This window comes from Drosophila biarmipes, chromosome 3R (genome assembly GCF_025231255.1).
Source record: "Drosophila biarmipes strain raj3 chromosome 3R, RU_DBia_V1.1, whole genome shotgun sequence".
Taxonomy (NCBI): Eukaryota; Metazoa; Arthropoda; class Insecta; order Diptera; family Drosophilidae; genus Drosophila; species Drosophila biarmipes.
This window is the reverse complement of record NC_066616.1, coordinates 11601451-11615713: the sequence shown is the minus strand read 5'-3', so window position 1 is coordinate 11615713 and position 14263 is coordinate 11601451. Positions and strand designations below refer to the sequence as shown.

Sequence of the window (14263 nt, the reverse complement as noted above, 5' to 3'; positions counted from 1 at the left end):
GGGAGCATTTACTGTACTTAACAGCATCCCTTTTGGCGTGGGAGGGCAGGAATTTCCCCATTCAGTGGGATTCCCCTCTCTGCATTTCAATTTCTTCGGGCATACACTCGAGCGAGTGTTTTTCGTGACCCTGGCTGTATTGTTTGTTGTTCTACGTAGTTCCAGGGCTTTTCCGCCCGCTCTTAATGCGTCGTTAGCCGAGGGAAAAGCGGGGAAAATGGGGAACAGGTGGGGCTAGGTGGTCGGATCCGAGTTTTATGCTGCATTGGCATTCAAATAACTGGAAAGTGTTTTCATTGTCACGCCGTCGCTGCCACAAAATGGAAAGCAATTTTATTGTCCTCCATTTCTCTTGTGCGACATTCGCTGACAGTACTCGTACACGTTTTCGCTTTTAGACAATTATTTTTAAGGCCTACGAATCGATACAATGCGTTCGTTTCGCCATGACGACGCCCCAGTCTTAAAGCATTCAAATTGCTCAATTTCCTGGCCGTATTTCAAAAAGAGCATTTTACTTCGTGCTCTGAAATATTGCTGATGATTTATTAAGCACGACAAGAAAAAACAATTTATATTCCTGGCCAGCAAAATTTGATTTCTATAAACAATCGAGGAAAGAGATGAAACATTTCTTGACATAATTCTTTAATTTAAATGTCCTTCCTAGAGGAATCGGAATGGGTTGCATAATTAATTAGTTTTATGATGCATTGCGCAACGCAATCAAAGCCGAGGCACTAAACATTTATGATGGCCATTAATGACTTGTCGTTTCCCCATAGCTTGTATTGTAGGAAAGTACTTGTTCCCTGGGCCAACTTAGTGCGCTTTAATGGCGCTTTTTTGCGGCCAACATATAAACATATAAACGATTCCACTGGCCTCGCCTGCCCAAGTAATCTAAACACATAAATCCCTTCCGCCGGCAACAAAGTCGGGTGCCCATTCGATTCCTTTCGTTGGCCAGGCTCATTTGGCGGGTGTTGCGCCTTTCAGTCGCCTGAAATGCTCTGATTGCTTAATCATGTCGGCCACTGTTGGGGCGGAAATAGCTAAATTGAAAAGCGCCATTGGAGATTGGCAGCGGGGCAAGGAAGTGCCGCTGTCGTCCGGCGGGTCACATGTGGCAGGTCCTGCGATGTCCTTTATATTTTTATTTTTACCCGTGGGTGGACGACATCGATCCAGCTGGGCCAACAATTGATGAAAGCCCTGCCATTAAGCCAACTAAGTCTGCCGTTCTATAGAAATGTAAAATGCCATCGGTCTGGGGTCTGCTAATGTCTAGATTATGCAAACTGCCCACTGATGCGAAATTTATGCCATTCCTTATATTATATGTATCCACACTAATAAATCAGCTTTACCGAGAAAAGTATCTTGACAAGATTGTGCAAACAAAAATGCATACATCGCAATATATATATAGTATTTTGAACCTATTTCAATTGGCATTTTTTCATCAATAGTTAGAGATACTTAACCTGAAGGGGGTATCCTGCATCTTCATCCTGACTTACAAAGATACTCTGACTCAAAGTCTGTGAACCGGTTGGCTTCTGAGTGGCAAACGTGCGCTAAAGAGCGCTGATTTCCTGCTCCATAAAGCCCGTCTATATAGCCCCTCATTTTCTTCGGCTTAGACGATTTCATTTCCTTTTGCCGCTGCAAAAGTCCTGATATCCTGCGAGTGCAATTCCTGCTGGCTGAGCCGCATAATGAGATGAGCAAAGTGTTTGGCTCGTAAAAGGATTTTTCTTGATTTTCAGTTTATGGATAACTAGAAAATACATTTTAAAATCAAATAAATAATAATTTCAAGATGAATTTTAAATAAAATTTGATTTATTTTTTAAATATTTGTTATATATACTTATAGATACCTTTAAATGTTAAATTTATTGTGAAATTTAAATGCTCTCAGCCATTGGACATGCTGGGTTGGCAGCAACAACAACACACTTATTTCATTTCCGCTAACAAACACACTCGCACAAATTCGAGCAAACACAGATACGAGCGCAGGAGCAGAACGATGATGATGGCGATGGCGATGAGGGGCGGGGAATACACATTCATCTAGCTAATAACACTGATAATGTTGGTAATACTTGTTGAGTAAATTAAATCTAATGGAGCGCTCGTTCATCATTCGCCGGCAAAAGAACTTAATTAAATGTTTTCCCAACAAATGTTGGCCGCATTCGAAGGCCCTCGAGAGCTACACAGAAAGACTTGCAAATACGGCTTTCTAAGATCCATTTTTCTATGATTTTACAATGAACAAAACATTAAAATAAATTAGTCTAAAAAACTGTATAATGTTGAAAATTATTATAAAAGCTTTCTTCACTAGCAAAAATTTTAAGTATAGGAATAAAGTTAATCTCTTAATGAGTAGCTGTGACTAAAATATTTCTGATATGCCGTTTGTGACTCTAATTACTCTGATTAAACCTAGCAAAAGCAAGGAAAGTCAGCAAAAATAATACACAGTAGAAAGTGTAGGGGTTTTATAAAATGACTTTCAGAATGCGTAATCATGACACTCTCTTATCATAGAGTTAATAAACTGTGCACGATATCAACTAATTATTCGTTTTTATTAATACTTTTGTTTATACTATGAGCAATCTTCTTTTTTCTCCGTGTAGAGTCTCGAAGCCGTGGGCCAAACTACTTTGACTTGTTGCGCCGCAGAATTTCTGAATCTTTGCCTTGTTCAGTTGTTTGGCCTTCGCCTTGTAGCTTTGTGCTCGGGATTCTGTATTCCGGCCCTAGCATTTGCCTTGATAATGTCGTTGATTACTTTTAATTATAATTTCGCTGCTAGGCTACGCAAGCGAATCGCTGCTCATCTGCCGGCAGAAGTTCCATTTCCACTTTCCCGAGATGGCTGATGGCCATCAAAAATGAGCTGAAAACTTTGGCTCAGTCAGCTTAAAAGGCCTGTGAAAGCCAAATCCAAAGCCCTCGGTCGCCATGGCTCTACACTTTTATTACACCCGGCCTTTATGAGCTTTGCCATCAGCCAACTTAATTGGCCGCTTAACGCCCACTCACCGCCGGGGATCGGCTCATTAGGTGACACCGAGGTCTGTTGACCGACCTCAAACTCGGGCCCCTTGGATTCCGATTTCGCCTCACCTGATACCATGATGCCCTGATACTCGCATCCTCGAGCAGTTGCAATTTACATGTAAAGTAGAGGACGAGGCTCCCGCGGCAGTGCTACTTGTAATTAACGCCACATATGCCACATGCTTTGGCCGGGGAATTTTAACAAACACCGAACAATGGCTGCGGGCCAGTGGTAAATACTCCCAGAGCGACCAACCGCATGGCCGGCGATAATTAAATACACTTTTAAAATGCTATCCAGCACTTATGATATTTGTCAGTGCCGCATGTCAACTAATACTCCCCATTGTTGTAACTGCACTCGAAATTCCACAGCACTCGGGGGCATGTGAAAATGTTTTCTGCACGAATTCACACGTTGGTGGGCGGGAAAAAGTGAAACTGCTATGGTTAGTTGGCGGACATTGGTCACTCTGTGCTAGAAAATACACAGCATGCCAATAGGTTTTTAATTCTTCATGGCTTAAAGGCATTAGCTGGCGTATTTATTTGTGATAACTTGTATAGGAGTAATTTAATTTAAGAACAAATGGCATGCAAATATTTTTGCTATCATGTTTGGTTTTTCGGGACATTTGTGTTTATAAAAATTATAAACTCAATATGCACACAAACAAGAAGTTTTAACTGGATTTGCTTGCGAGTTCGCCTGGCTGGCATGTGTTTCAAAATAATAAAGTTATCAACGAAAAATCGTTGAGGCGATTGCATTTGCCTACATTTATGGCTAGCTAATTGGGATGCAGTAATCAAAGGAGTTCTTTACTTATCTGATTTATCTAAGCTGCTTAAAATGTTAAGTTTACAGGCTGTTTAGGTCAGGGACTAAGTTAAACCAAATTCACTCTTCCCGACTTCTCACATCCATCTTCTAGCGCATATACCCTCGAATCCCCGGATAAAATTGCCCACGGGCAGTGTATAAATATGCACCTAAATGCATCCAGTTTGGGAAATATTCGCAATTCACGCCAACCGAGTCCGAAACCCAGGAAGATGAGGAGTGAGAACGAGAACAATGCGCTTTTCCAGAGGCTTTCTCATACATACGTAATTAAACTGATAGCGGGCGACGTCGCCGCCGAGCATTCCTGCTAATGATAATGCGAGAAGGGCGCCTCAGGTAGCAGTATCTGAGTAGCCGAGTATCTGAGTGCCTCAGTATCTGGGTATCTCACTTTCTGACCAAGAGAGAGAGCAGGCCCCTTTCAACCTGTTGCTTTCAACCGCTGGCTTCAACCGCGCTTCAACCTCAATCCCGCCGATCGACTTTAGTCAACGAACGCGTCTCGAGCCGAGCGAACGTCGTTCCGTTCCGCTGGTACTTTTCATAAATACAACCAAGAGATACGCGTGTGTGTATCTGTGAGTGCGATGAGATTGCCGGTTTAAGATTTGTGTGTTTCTACCTGTGCCTCCGCTCCAGAAGTGCTCTTCTTCGTGTGTCTTTTATTCGGTCTGATATCAGAATTATACACACCAATACGAAACGTATCTCGAAGATACCGCACGCAGCGCGCCTGTAATATAATCGCCATCGAACGGCGGCGTATGCAAAGTAGCAGCAACGAAAGCAACGAACCCAGCGAACTCCGAAAACGAATTGGATAATTTCTTTGCCAAACAACATTTGAATTTGGCGGATCGCCAAAAACATTTGGCCCCAGCAATTTCTACGAACGACCAGCGGTCAGGCACTGCGCCACATACGAAAGTATCTCGCAACCAGAAAGGTAATGAATTGAGTAATTAAAGTAGAAAAGTACCTATTTTTGTTTTAGGTTGGAAAAACTAGAAAATTCAAACAAAGATATTTAAGAATTGAAGTTTCGGGGATCGAAGTTGACAATATTATATTTGACTTCGAATTTTTTGAGGCTTTCTTTCAACGGGATTTTGACGAAAACTGATTGAAAAATTAACAGATACATTTGCATTTACAGATTTATTTTAATTTATCTTGCACTTAGTAAATAGCAAAAATAGGATTACAGTATTCTGAGTTGATTTTTTCTGGATCCCCAAGATCAATGTATATTTCTTTCTCTGCATGGGCACACGCTCTCTCCTCGGTCGTACAAGCGATTGTAATTGCTTCGCTGCAGCTTAAAGAAGATGCCTGCACAGGAGGAATCCGCAGCCGGGCTCTGATTATTTTAACGGTTTATAAATTTAATTAAGCTGCGGAGTCAAAGAACAAAGAAGCAGCGTCACCACAAGCAGGTAAAAGATACTTAACTGCCTCCTTGTTTTTCCCCTGACATTTCGTCTGTTTTTGTATCTGTGTCTCTCGAGGGGCATATTTTGAGGACACAGCTCACGCGTGTGTGTGGACGGGATGATGCACCCACACCCACTCCCCCCTGAGAACTTGTATCTGGCAGATACTTTTCTCTTGCCTTTATTTTTCCCATCCAGTCCGCGTCTTGTTGTTTACCTTCCCCTGCTGCAAGCTCAGCTTAATTCTTATGCACGTCCCAGAGTTTTTGATGTTTGCACTGCCGCCGCCGTGACATTGCCGAAGATTCCCGATTCCCGACCATCGCCATTACCATTACCAAGTTCAAGAAAGATACGTTTGGCACTGGAACTCGATTCGCAACGCGACCATGGCGGTGGCGATGGAGATGGGGAAATTACGGGTTTGAGGAGCAATAACATTCGTTGGCGACTCGGGTCGGCATGACTAATTCGCCGCACCACAATGACAAATAGCACAGGTATCTGTTGGATACAGCAGAGCATCTTGTAGGTGTGAAGAGATTTGAGGGCGTTCTCGAACAATAGTCGTCAATGTTGTCAATAGACTACATACACTCCCCCTCCGAAAATCACACAAAAACAAGGTTTAAATCTGGTTCAGAGCTTTGTTTCCCAGGCTTTCAATAGGCATCTTTCCTGTATTGAAAATTCCATAAGGTGGGATGGAAAACGATTAAATTATTTGTCATTATATTAAAGACTTGTCAAAAATCCATGACCCTCAATTTCATAGATGCACAAATTTAAAATATAAGATTTAGCTGTGTTGAGATCTGAAGGACAATAGTCACCAATGTTGTCAACGAAAAAGTGACTACAACACTCCCTATAGACATCAGACAATAGCTGGCATTAATCATTTTTCTTGTGGTTCATATGTAATTTGTAAAACCCCATACAATAACTTATGCATAAATCGAGCTAATACAATTATATCAAGCATTTAGATAGACAAGAAGATAAAAATTAAATACTAAATGTATGTAATTGTTATATATTTCATTTTAAGCTTATCAGCTTTTTTGAGTAAATATTGTGTTATAAAAGAGGAAAGCATTTTAAATATTTAATCAGTAATATAAACAAACCATTCACGTAAAGTGTATCGTAGGTGTGAAAAGGGTGTGTTAAACTCATATAAGACGATGTTGAACGAACAGAAAAAGAGACTATACCTATGTATATTATAATTCAGGCTAATTTGGTTAATGGCTTACGCCATTTTGTTTGAATAAACAATGTGGCACAAAGCAAAAAGGTGTTTAAAGCCCATTTCAAACACTTAATAGTGCAAATAAAGACTTGTTAAAAAGCTGTGGCACTTAATCTTAAAGATATGTGGTTGCATTTGGTATTCCTCCCACACTCTAATCACATTTGCTGACAGTTTCCAGCAGACACGTTCAACCAGAACTTGTGTCACCTGTGTGGAAAAGTTTCTCTCTCGAAGTAAGACGTATCTCGTATCTCTCTGTCTGTCAGCAGCCAGATGAGTTTAATTAGCACTTTGCGGCATGGCCATAATAAATTCAAAAAAATTCTTGACTTTCGACTTGACACTGATTTTTTCAGAATGGTAATGGCTTTTTTATATGCTAGTTTCGGATAGACGTACGTACACACTCGTTGTCTCTTGTCTTTCGTGTGGGGCGATAAGGCTGGAATGAGCTAAGTCTCGGCGCTTATCAGATGTGCCGTAAAAATAAAGCACACTTGCTGAACTTATTTATGTGCCCAAGATCCAAATATTTGGACATTATGTCATGAGTATGTCATGGGATTGGGGTACTGAAAGCTCGTCAGTTTCCGAGACTAGTCGGGGTGCATTGACCAGGGTTGCGCGAGGTAATTGGAGATTTTCCCTTGACTCTGACTCTTCGGGCCACCTTCGCCAGGGCCACGGCCTTCCTCTCATTAATCATTCATACATATTCATTCCAGCGCCACGCCCCCTTTCGTCGACCCCGAACATTTATCATTATCATTTCGCCAGCTTCCTTAATTTTCCGTCTTGTTGCTTGTCGGCCTTTTTCTATTTCCGCTGCAAACATGAAATATCTTTCAGAAGTTGTGTTGAATATTTTTCCTGGCGCAGAAACTTATTGTAATTTATGCAAAAAAAGGTGACAGTTATTGAGTTTAATAACGATATTTTTCTTTCTCCTCGCTCTCGTATATTTGCATTTTTATCGAAATGAAAACAGCTGCCACAACTGGGAAAGATAGCTTAATGTGAGACATTTCTGGGCTTGTGCTTGGGCTGGGCTTTGGCCAGTGATAAACCCACATCAGAATAAACTGGTCGCGAAAACTGTAATCAAGCCAAATGCAAATCGGGTTAACTGTGTTTTAACGAGTGTCATCAAAAAGTGAGCTCAAGTGATGATGGCTCGCCGGATAAGCTGATGAAAGTAAGGGTGTGCAGGGCGGGTGAAAGGTTTACCCCATAATAGTATACCCTTGACTACCCAGTCAGTAGCTACTTACTTTAAGTTCTTTAATTTCAAAGCGAAATTAGCCCCGATTTAATCATTATAATCCGTCAGATCCGATAGCGCAATTATCCTACAGACATGCCGCAATAATTATAGGCAAATTAACGCTCTGCCTTTGGTCACAGAACCCAAATTGGTCAAATCACATTAAGCAGCGCAATTGAGCCGACCGAAAGTCACAAAAAAAAAAACAATAAATAAAGGCTGAAACAAAAATCTGGCCAAAACAAGTCTGTCAATGGTTGCCAGCTACTTTGTTTTGTTTTCGCGTGTTTTTGTGCCTGACAAATTCAATGGCCAAATGGCTGTGAAACATTTTTGTGAATGTGACGGAAAGATCTGTAAACAAGCGTCAGAATGGGGCTGGCTTAAACAGCCATAGATACGTTTACGATATAAACATTGTATACTTGCTTTGTAGGAAAAATTAGTAAAGAACATATTACTCCTCATATCAATATCATCGGTGAATTTTATTTAAAAAGTTTTTTAAAAGTTGAACAAAAATAAATTAATATTAAAATTGTTTTCCTAAATTTGTAATTAGATTTCGGAATAAATCAATTATTATTTTAATTTTTATAAATTTTATCTGACAGATTTTAAAGTTTAGAAAAAGTGTTTATTACAATCCAAAGTCTGTTTATAATTTATATAATATTTAATATAAATAATATTTTTCAACATTTCATGATTTTTTTTAGAAGAGAACTTTGAATATGTAGTAATATTTATTCTTTAACCTCAACTGTACGTGCTTGCTTTAAAAAAAGAATTCCCACATACTAGTAGATGAATCAGAAGGCGGTCAACGGAAATGCAATTGGAAACTTTCAAAGTTTCAATGAACCCTAAGAAAAAATGACTCAGAATCTTTGAAATCGGCTTAGTTAATAACAAAGTTGTATAATTTATGGTCCCCTTGTATTTGTGTTCGTCGCAGAAATCGTAACAGTTTTTGGGGCAGTATCTCAAAAGTGGACCAGAGTGTGAGTTGTTATTGTCTTTCGCAGTTGTTGTTACAATCGTTATTGCGGTTGCTTTGTGTTTTTTCAATATATTTCTCGAGGCATCAGCTGCCGCAAAGTGGCTGCAATGTGTCGCCGAGTCGATTGAAATTCTTATTGAATGCCAGCCCAAGTGAAGTGAAGCAAAGTCAAGTCAAGTGTGGAGCGGTTTATTTCGTTTTGTTTCGCCAACGCCAACGGTCAGCGCCTGAAATGTAAGCCAGATATAATGGCCATAACAATAGCCATAAGCTGGCTAAAATTGAATTGTCTCTATCTGGCGTACGTGAGTGTATCTAGCCGAAGGCAGCCAGCCACAGATGAATAAGCTTAAGCTGCACTTAACCATTTAATTATTGATTGCCCACCCGACGGATACATTAGCTATTTAGGTATCTAGTAAAGGTAAAAGTTCAGAGCTACGGGAATGTCAAGGGTAACCTGACTAAGGCAACTAAGAGCAGTTTAGTTTATTTTTATAAATCTTCCAGGTCCTCGAGAAATGAACTTCATTACTTAAAGTTTTATTAAATAATCAATACAAATATAGAGTTATTTTAATTAACCAGAAAAGTACTTAATTTTTAACCTAAATAGCATCTAAAAATTTAAATAAATATGGAAGTTTTCTTACCACTCGAAAGGGTCATTAATTATTTAAGCTTTAAACATAAATTGTATTTAAAAGCGATACAAATAAGGTATTATTTGCTCAATTAAACTGTTTGTAGTTACTTAATTGTTATAATCCCAGGGAGTCCGCTATTTTACAATCATAATATTGACCTTATTATTGTTTACGGCGTTATTCCATGGGCAGTGTCTGCGGCAGTCGCATTCGCTGGCTTTGCATTACAAATAATTGTTTATTTATAGCAGTCGTTTGGCTGCGAAAACCAGTTCGAGTCGCAGCGTTTAAAGTGTGGAAAAGCACACAAACAAATCACAGCCCAAGGGCCATGGTGGAGCGTATATAATTATATATGCTGATATCATCTTTAGATAATTGCACGCAATTTTCGCTGGTCGCCCACCTGATAATCCAAAGATATCCACCAGCTACTACTGCAACCGATATCTGTGGGCTGCACTTTGCGTGGGCTTCCGCTTGTGGATTGGATTGGCTTGGCTTGGCTGGTGGCATTTTAAAGCCACCGAACCAAAGTAATTTTTATGAGCACCTATTTCCTCCGTTTGTCTTTCGGCACAGCGACATTAGTATGCCATGCCACTGCATTTTCCGTGTCAAGCATATGCGTACTGCCTGATTTCCACCCGCCACAGCCAGCCACAGCCAGCCTATAAGCCATGTTAACGACGCGTCGCTGCATTTCCTTCATTTTCCTGAGCATTTCCATTCCCATTCCCAGCATGGCAAGCAAACAGCTAACAACAACCCACTTCTCGGGCCTTTTATTGCTTTGTTCTCTGGCTGGCATTCAATGTCTCCGAGCCTGTCTTTTATTGTTCCCTTTTTTGGCCTGCAGCGAGTCTCGGTCTCTGTCTCTGCAGAGAGGGAAAATAATCATAAAAGTGGTAATAAAAATATGTACTTTTTTTTTAAGATATACTACGTTAGCTTATATTTTAAATAAGGGAAATAATCACTAATATTAATGTGTAATTCTTTGTATTTAGCCTGCCCCATATATTTTCTCTCAATGTGCCCCTTTCTATGCTGGCCTCAAATTGTTGTGGCACGAATGCCGAGGGGAAAAGGTTCTTCGATTCGAGTGACCAGCGGAGCAGAATCAGCTCAATTACTCAACTTTTGCAGATCTCGTTTCCAATTTCATTGCAATGCAAACACATTTGCAGCCGCACGACGACTCTCATTAGAGCCAGTAAGGCTCTTCCAGGTGGAAAAGGTGCAGACATGCTCGGGCACACAGCTTCGCATCTTGGCCAAGTTGGAGATCTGGCCCAAATAAAGTTTTCGGCATAAAAGTTTGCCAGCCAGCCAACCTCCTATGACCAGAGTCGAAAAGACAAAACAACCTCACACCATCGGCAGCCGCAACTCGAAACAGAAACTGAGTTGTGGTTGTGCTGGTTGCTTCTGTAAAGCTACACTGAAAGAAATGAGAAATATATAGGACATTTTTAGAGAGAAATTTGTGACAAAAACCTGTCGTTACAGTATACAAAACGTTGATGCGTTTGTAATAAATATTCAATAAATATTATTTGAAATTCACAATAGATAGTATAGCAATATTTCTCCCACCAGTGATATTTTCCTGTGCATCTAAAGGTAAACATATCTTTTCTTGTGCACACTGAAGCTGTATCTTTGAGCCAAAGTTATTTTCAGAGAAAGTTTCAGCAGGCCGTCAAGAGCGTGTACCGAAATAGTTGCCAAAAAGTGACTTTGGCAACATTCTTGAGCCTTCTCCGGCTGCCGTTATGAAATTCAGCCAGCCTCCGGTAGCCGGCTAATAAGTCCAAAAATGGAAAGTAAGAGTTCCGCACGCACGCATGTAAGCCCCTACATAAAGTGCACTTCCACTTACGTTCGAACCGCATTGATGTAAACAAATTTTCCAGCTGCAATGTCGGCAAACCGGTTGCTCGGGTACGAAACCTGACCTGCTGCAAAAGCCTGGCCAAAGAATGGGTAAGAAAGTGAATTTCATTTGCCTCGCAGCCCAGGCAAAGTCCATTTCGGAGAACCTGGCAGCAAAATGGAAAAATTAAGCACATCCTGTCCGGTGGGCTGAGCCACACATGGGACTAATAATAATAACAGCCTTGATACAAAATAGACCTCTGGCGACTTAAAAAGGGGGATAAATGGAAGAAAACCTATTAAAAGACTTGCATATAATCTGCAGCATGGAAAATGTAGTTTTAAGTTTGGAGAGTTGAATTCTTTAAAGAAAATACAAAGGCTTACTAATAACAATAAACTCGTTACATGATAGTCGCCATCAAGTATGAGGTTGGTTTGATATTAGAAATATCTTTTAAGAGACCGAATTAAAACCCGAAGCTGGGAAACTATAATTTAAAAAAGAAAGTACTTTTTTTGCATCTTTTAACATCCTACATAATTTGGATTACAATAATAAAAGACCCAAAAAATATAACAAACGTTTAAAAGGTGTAATCACTTCTTGGACACTGTTTCATCGCTCCTAAATAACTTCTTCGTATTAGTCTCCTTTTTGGTTCAATCACTTCTTAATCACTTCTTAAGGCTAAAGGTATTGATCTCCTCTTCTGTTAGAATGGATTTTTTGAGCGCGGAGAGAACTTCGTTTGGCTGCTGGGCGAGCAACTTCATCCGTTCCGCTGCGACAAAGGCATCCTGGCGCTCCTGCACGTTGCGCAGCTCCTGGAGGATGTCCTCCACCTCCTGGGCGTCGGCCAGCCGTCGCTTCTTGGCCTCCTCAACCATTAGGGCCATGTCCTGATAGCACTGGACATCCAGTCGTCGTGTGTTCTCCTTCTGGGCCACCTGCATCCGATACTGCCGCTCGCCGAAGCACATGGGATCCTTGGCCTTGATCAGGGCATCCTGCACGGCCTTCTCGCGGAAGAACTTCTGCTCCTCCCGCTGGCTGAGCAGCTGCTCGCGGATCTCTTGCTTCTTGACCCTCTTGTTTCGGGCCTGCTCCAGGGCCTTCGCATTCTCCTTGGCCTTGAACTCGCGGATGAGGAGGCTGGTGATCAGCTGGTCGCGGGACTCCAGATCGTGCTTGATCTGACTAAGCTGGAAGCCCAGCCGAGCGGCGTTTATGTCCCTGGCCTCGATCTCCTCCCGGTGCCTCTTCTGGGCCTTGGCCACATAGGCCGCCGTCACGGGTCCCAGGGCGTCGAGGACTCCTCTCTCCGGCTTGTTCTTCTGGGCCAGAGCGTAGGCCTCGCGGGTTTGCTTCAGCATGGCTGCCGATTGGTCCAGGGATTCCAGCAGCACCCTGCGCTGCTCCACCTTGTGCATGGCATCACGGAGGTTGTCCTGCTCCACCTTGTCCTTGCACTCCTTGAGCTCCTTGCGTCCCTCCTCGATGGCCTCTCGCTGATCCTTCAGCCTCTTATTGCGAGCCTCAGTGATCTGGTTCATGAGGTCTTTGCGAAAAGCCGCGGCCTTCTGAGCCCTTTGCCTCTTCTCCTCCTGTTCCTCCTGCTCGATGGCCCGCTGCTTCGCCAGAGCCTCAGTTCGCTCCCGCTGCTTGTCCTCCACCGTCTGCTTGATATTATTGATGATCTTGTTTTTAACGGATAGCGCAGTGTGTGCCCGCGCCACCTCCATCTCAAGATCCCTCAGGTTCTCCACATTCCTGTGCAGCTGGCGGCATCTGCTGGCCTCCACCTGCTGGCGGGCCAATTCCGCCGCCAATCCGAGGGTGATATCTGCGTCCTTTTGCTCCTGACCCTGGCGCGGATGCATGTAAGTGTTGCGCTGGGCGGCCACTTCTTCCACCTGGTGCTTGACCTGTCGGTACAGCGTGTTCTCCGCCACCGAGGTCTGGGAAAGCAGGCGGCAGGCATCCTTATCAGAGACACATTCGTCGCCAACCGGCATTGGCTTCAAGTGGGTCAGCATGTTGGGAATGGGCTCCTGGGCGGAGGTGGCGAAGATCGCCACTCCAGGATTGTCCCAGAGGCCGGGGACTGGGCGTTCCGACTCCAAGGTGTGGCCATGCATGGTTATTCGGGGAAGTGACCTCCTCCAGAGAAATAAAATCACTACTCACACAAAAAATTAATAAATAATGGACAATTTAAAGGGTTTTATTGGTTTCTCTTGATTATAACTTCGATTAAAGGCTTTTCTGTGTGCTACTAACCTAATATAATTTGGCTAACGAACTAAGACAGTTTGAAGTTCACAGAAAAATTGACAATTAATACACTACGATGGTGTGATGATTGAATTGACCTAAAACATAAAGACTTTCTTGGGAGTTTTTCTTAAGGAAAAATATAAATATATTTATGAATTCGTAATGATTGTAGGGTTTAATGGGAAAGACTCCAAATCAACCGACTCTACAATTTTTCATAAAAACAGAACTAAAAATCTTTCTCCGGTTCTCTTAAATTACTTTCTCTCTTCGATTCTGGAAAACATTGTAGCTTTATGCAACTACTTTCCCTGAAGCCCAGAAACATGCACTCGAATGTGGGCCGCCGGAGGTTTTGTGGACTTCCAGTGGATTAGCATATTTGAGTGGGTTCTGTGCCATGAGGCCAGGAGATCTCTATGCATGGCCACGTGGGGGACCGCACGCTCGACGGGGGGCCAACTTAATGGGGATACGAGTGCATCAAAGTAAAGCTCAAGTGCTTTCCCTGGCGAGGGGACCTCGGTGCCCTGACTATTGGTTATATGTTGCCATGAATTTACAT

General features: G+C 42.1%; 1 protein-coding gene across 1 annotated transcript; it reads right to left on the bottom strand.

Annotated features, from left to right (window-relative positions):
- Positions 1–11909: 11909 nt before the first annotated feature.
- On the bottom strand, positions 11910–13745 carry LOC108031384 (meiosis-specific nuclear structural protein 1). The gene has a single exon (XM_050889211.1). It carries the CDS (start codon positions 13557–13559, stop codon positions 12096–12098), a length of 1464 nt encoding a protein of 487 aa, XP_050745168.1. The 5' UTR covers positions 13560–13745; the 3' UTR covers positions 11910–12095.
- Positions 13746–14263: the final 518 nt, after the last annotated feature.

What these genes read in the sequence shown, in the direction of transcription:
- LOC108031384 (XM_050889211.1), bottom strand. Translation starts at nt 13,559, where the DNA reads ATGCATGGCCACACCTTGGAGTCGGAACGCCCAGTCCCCGGCCTCTGG.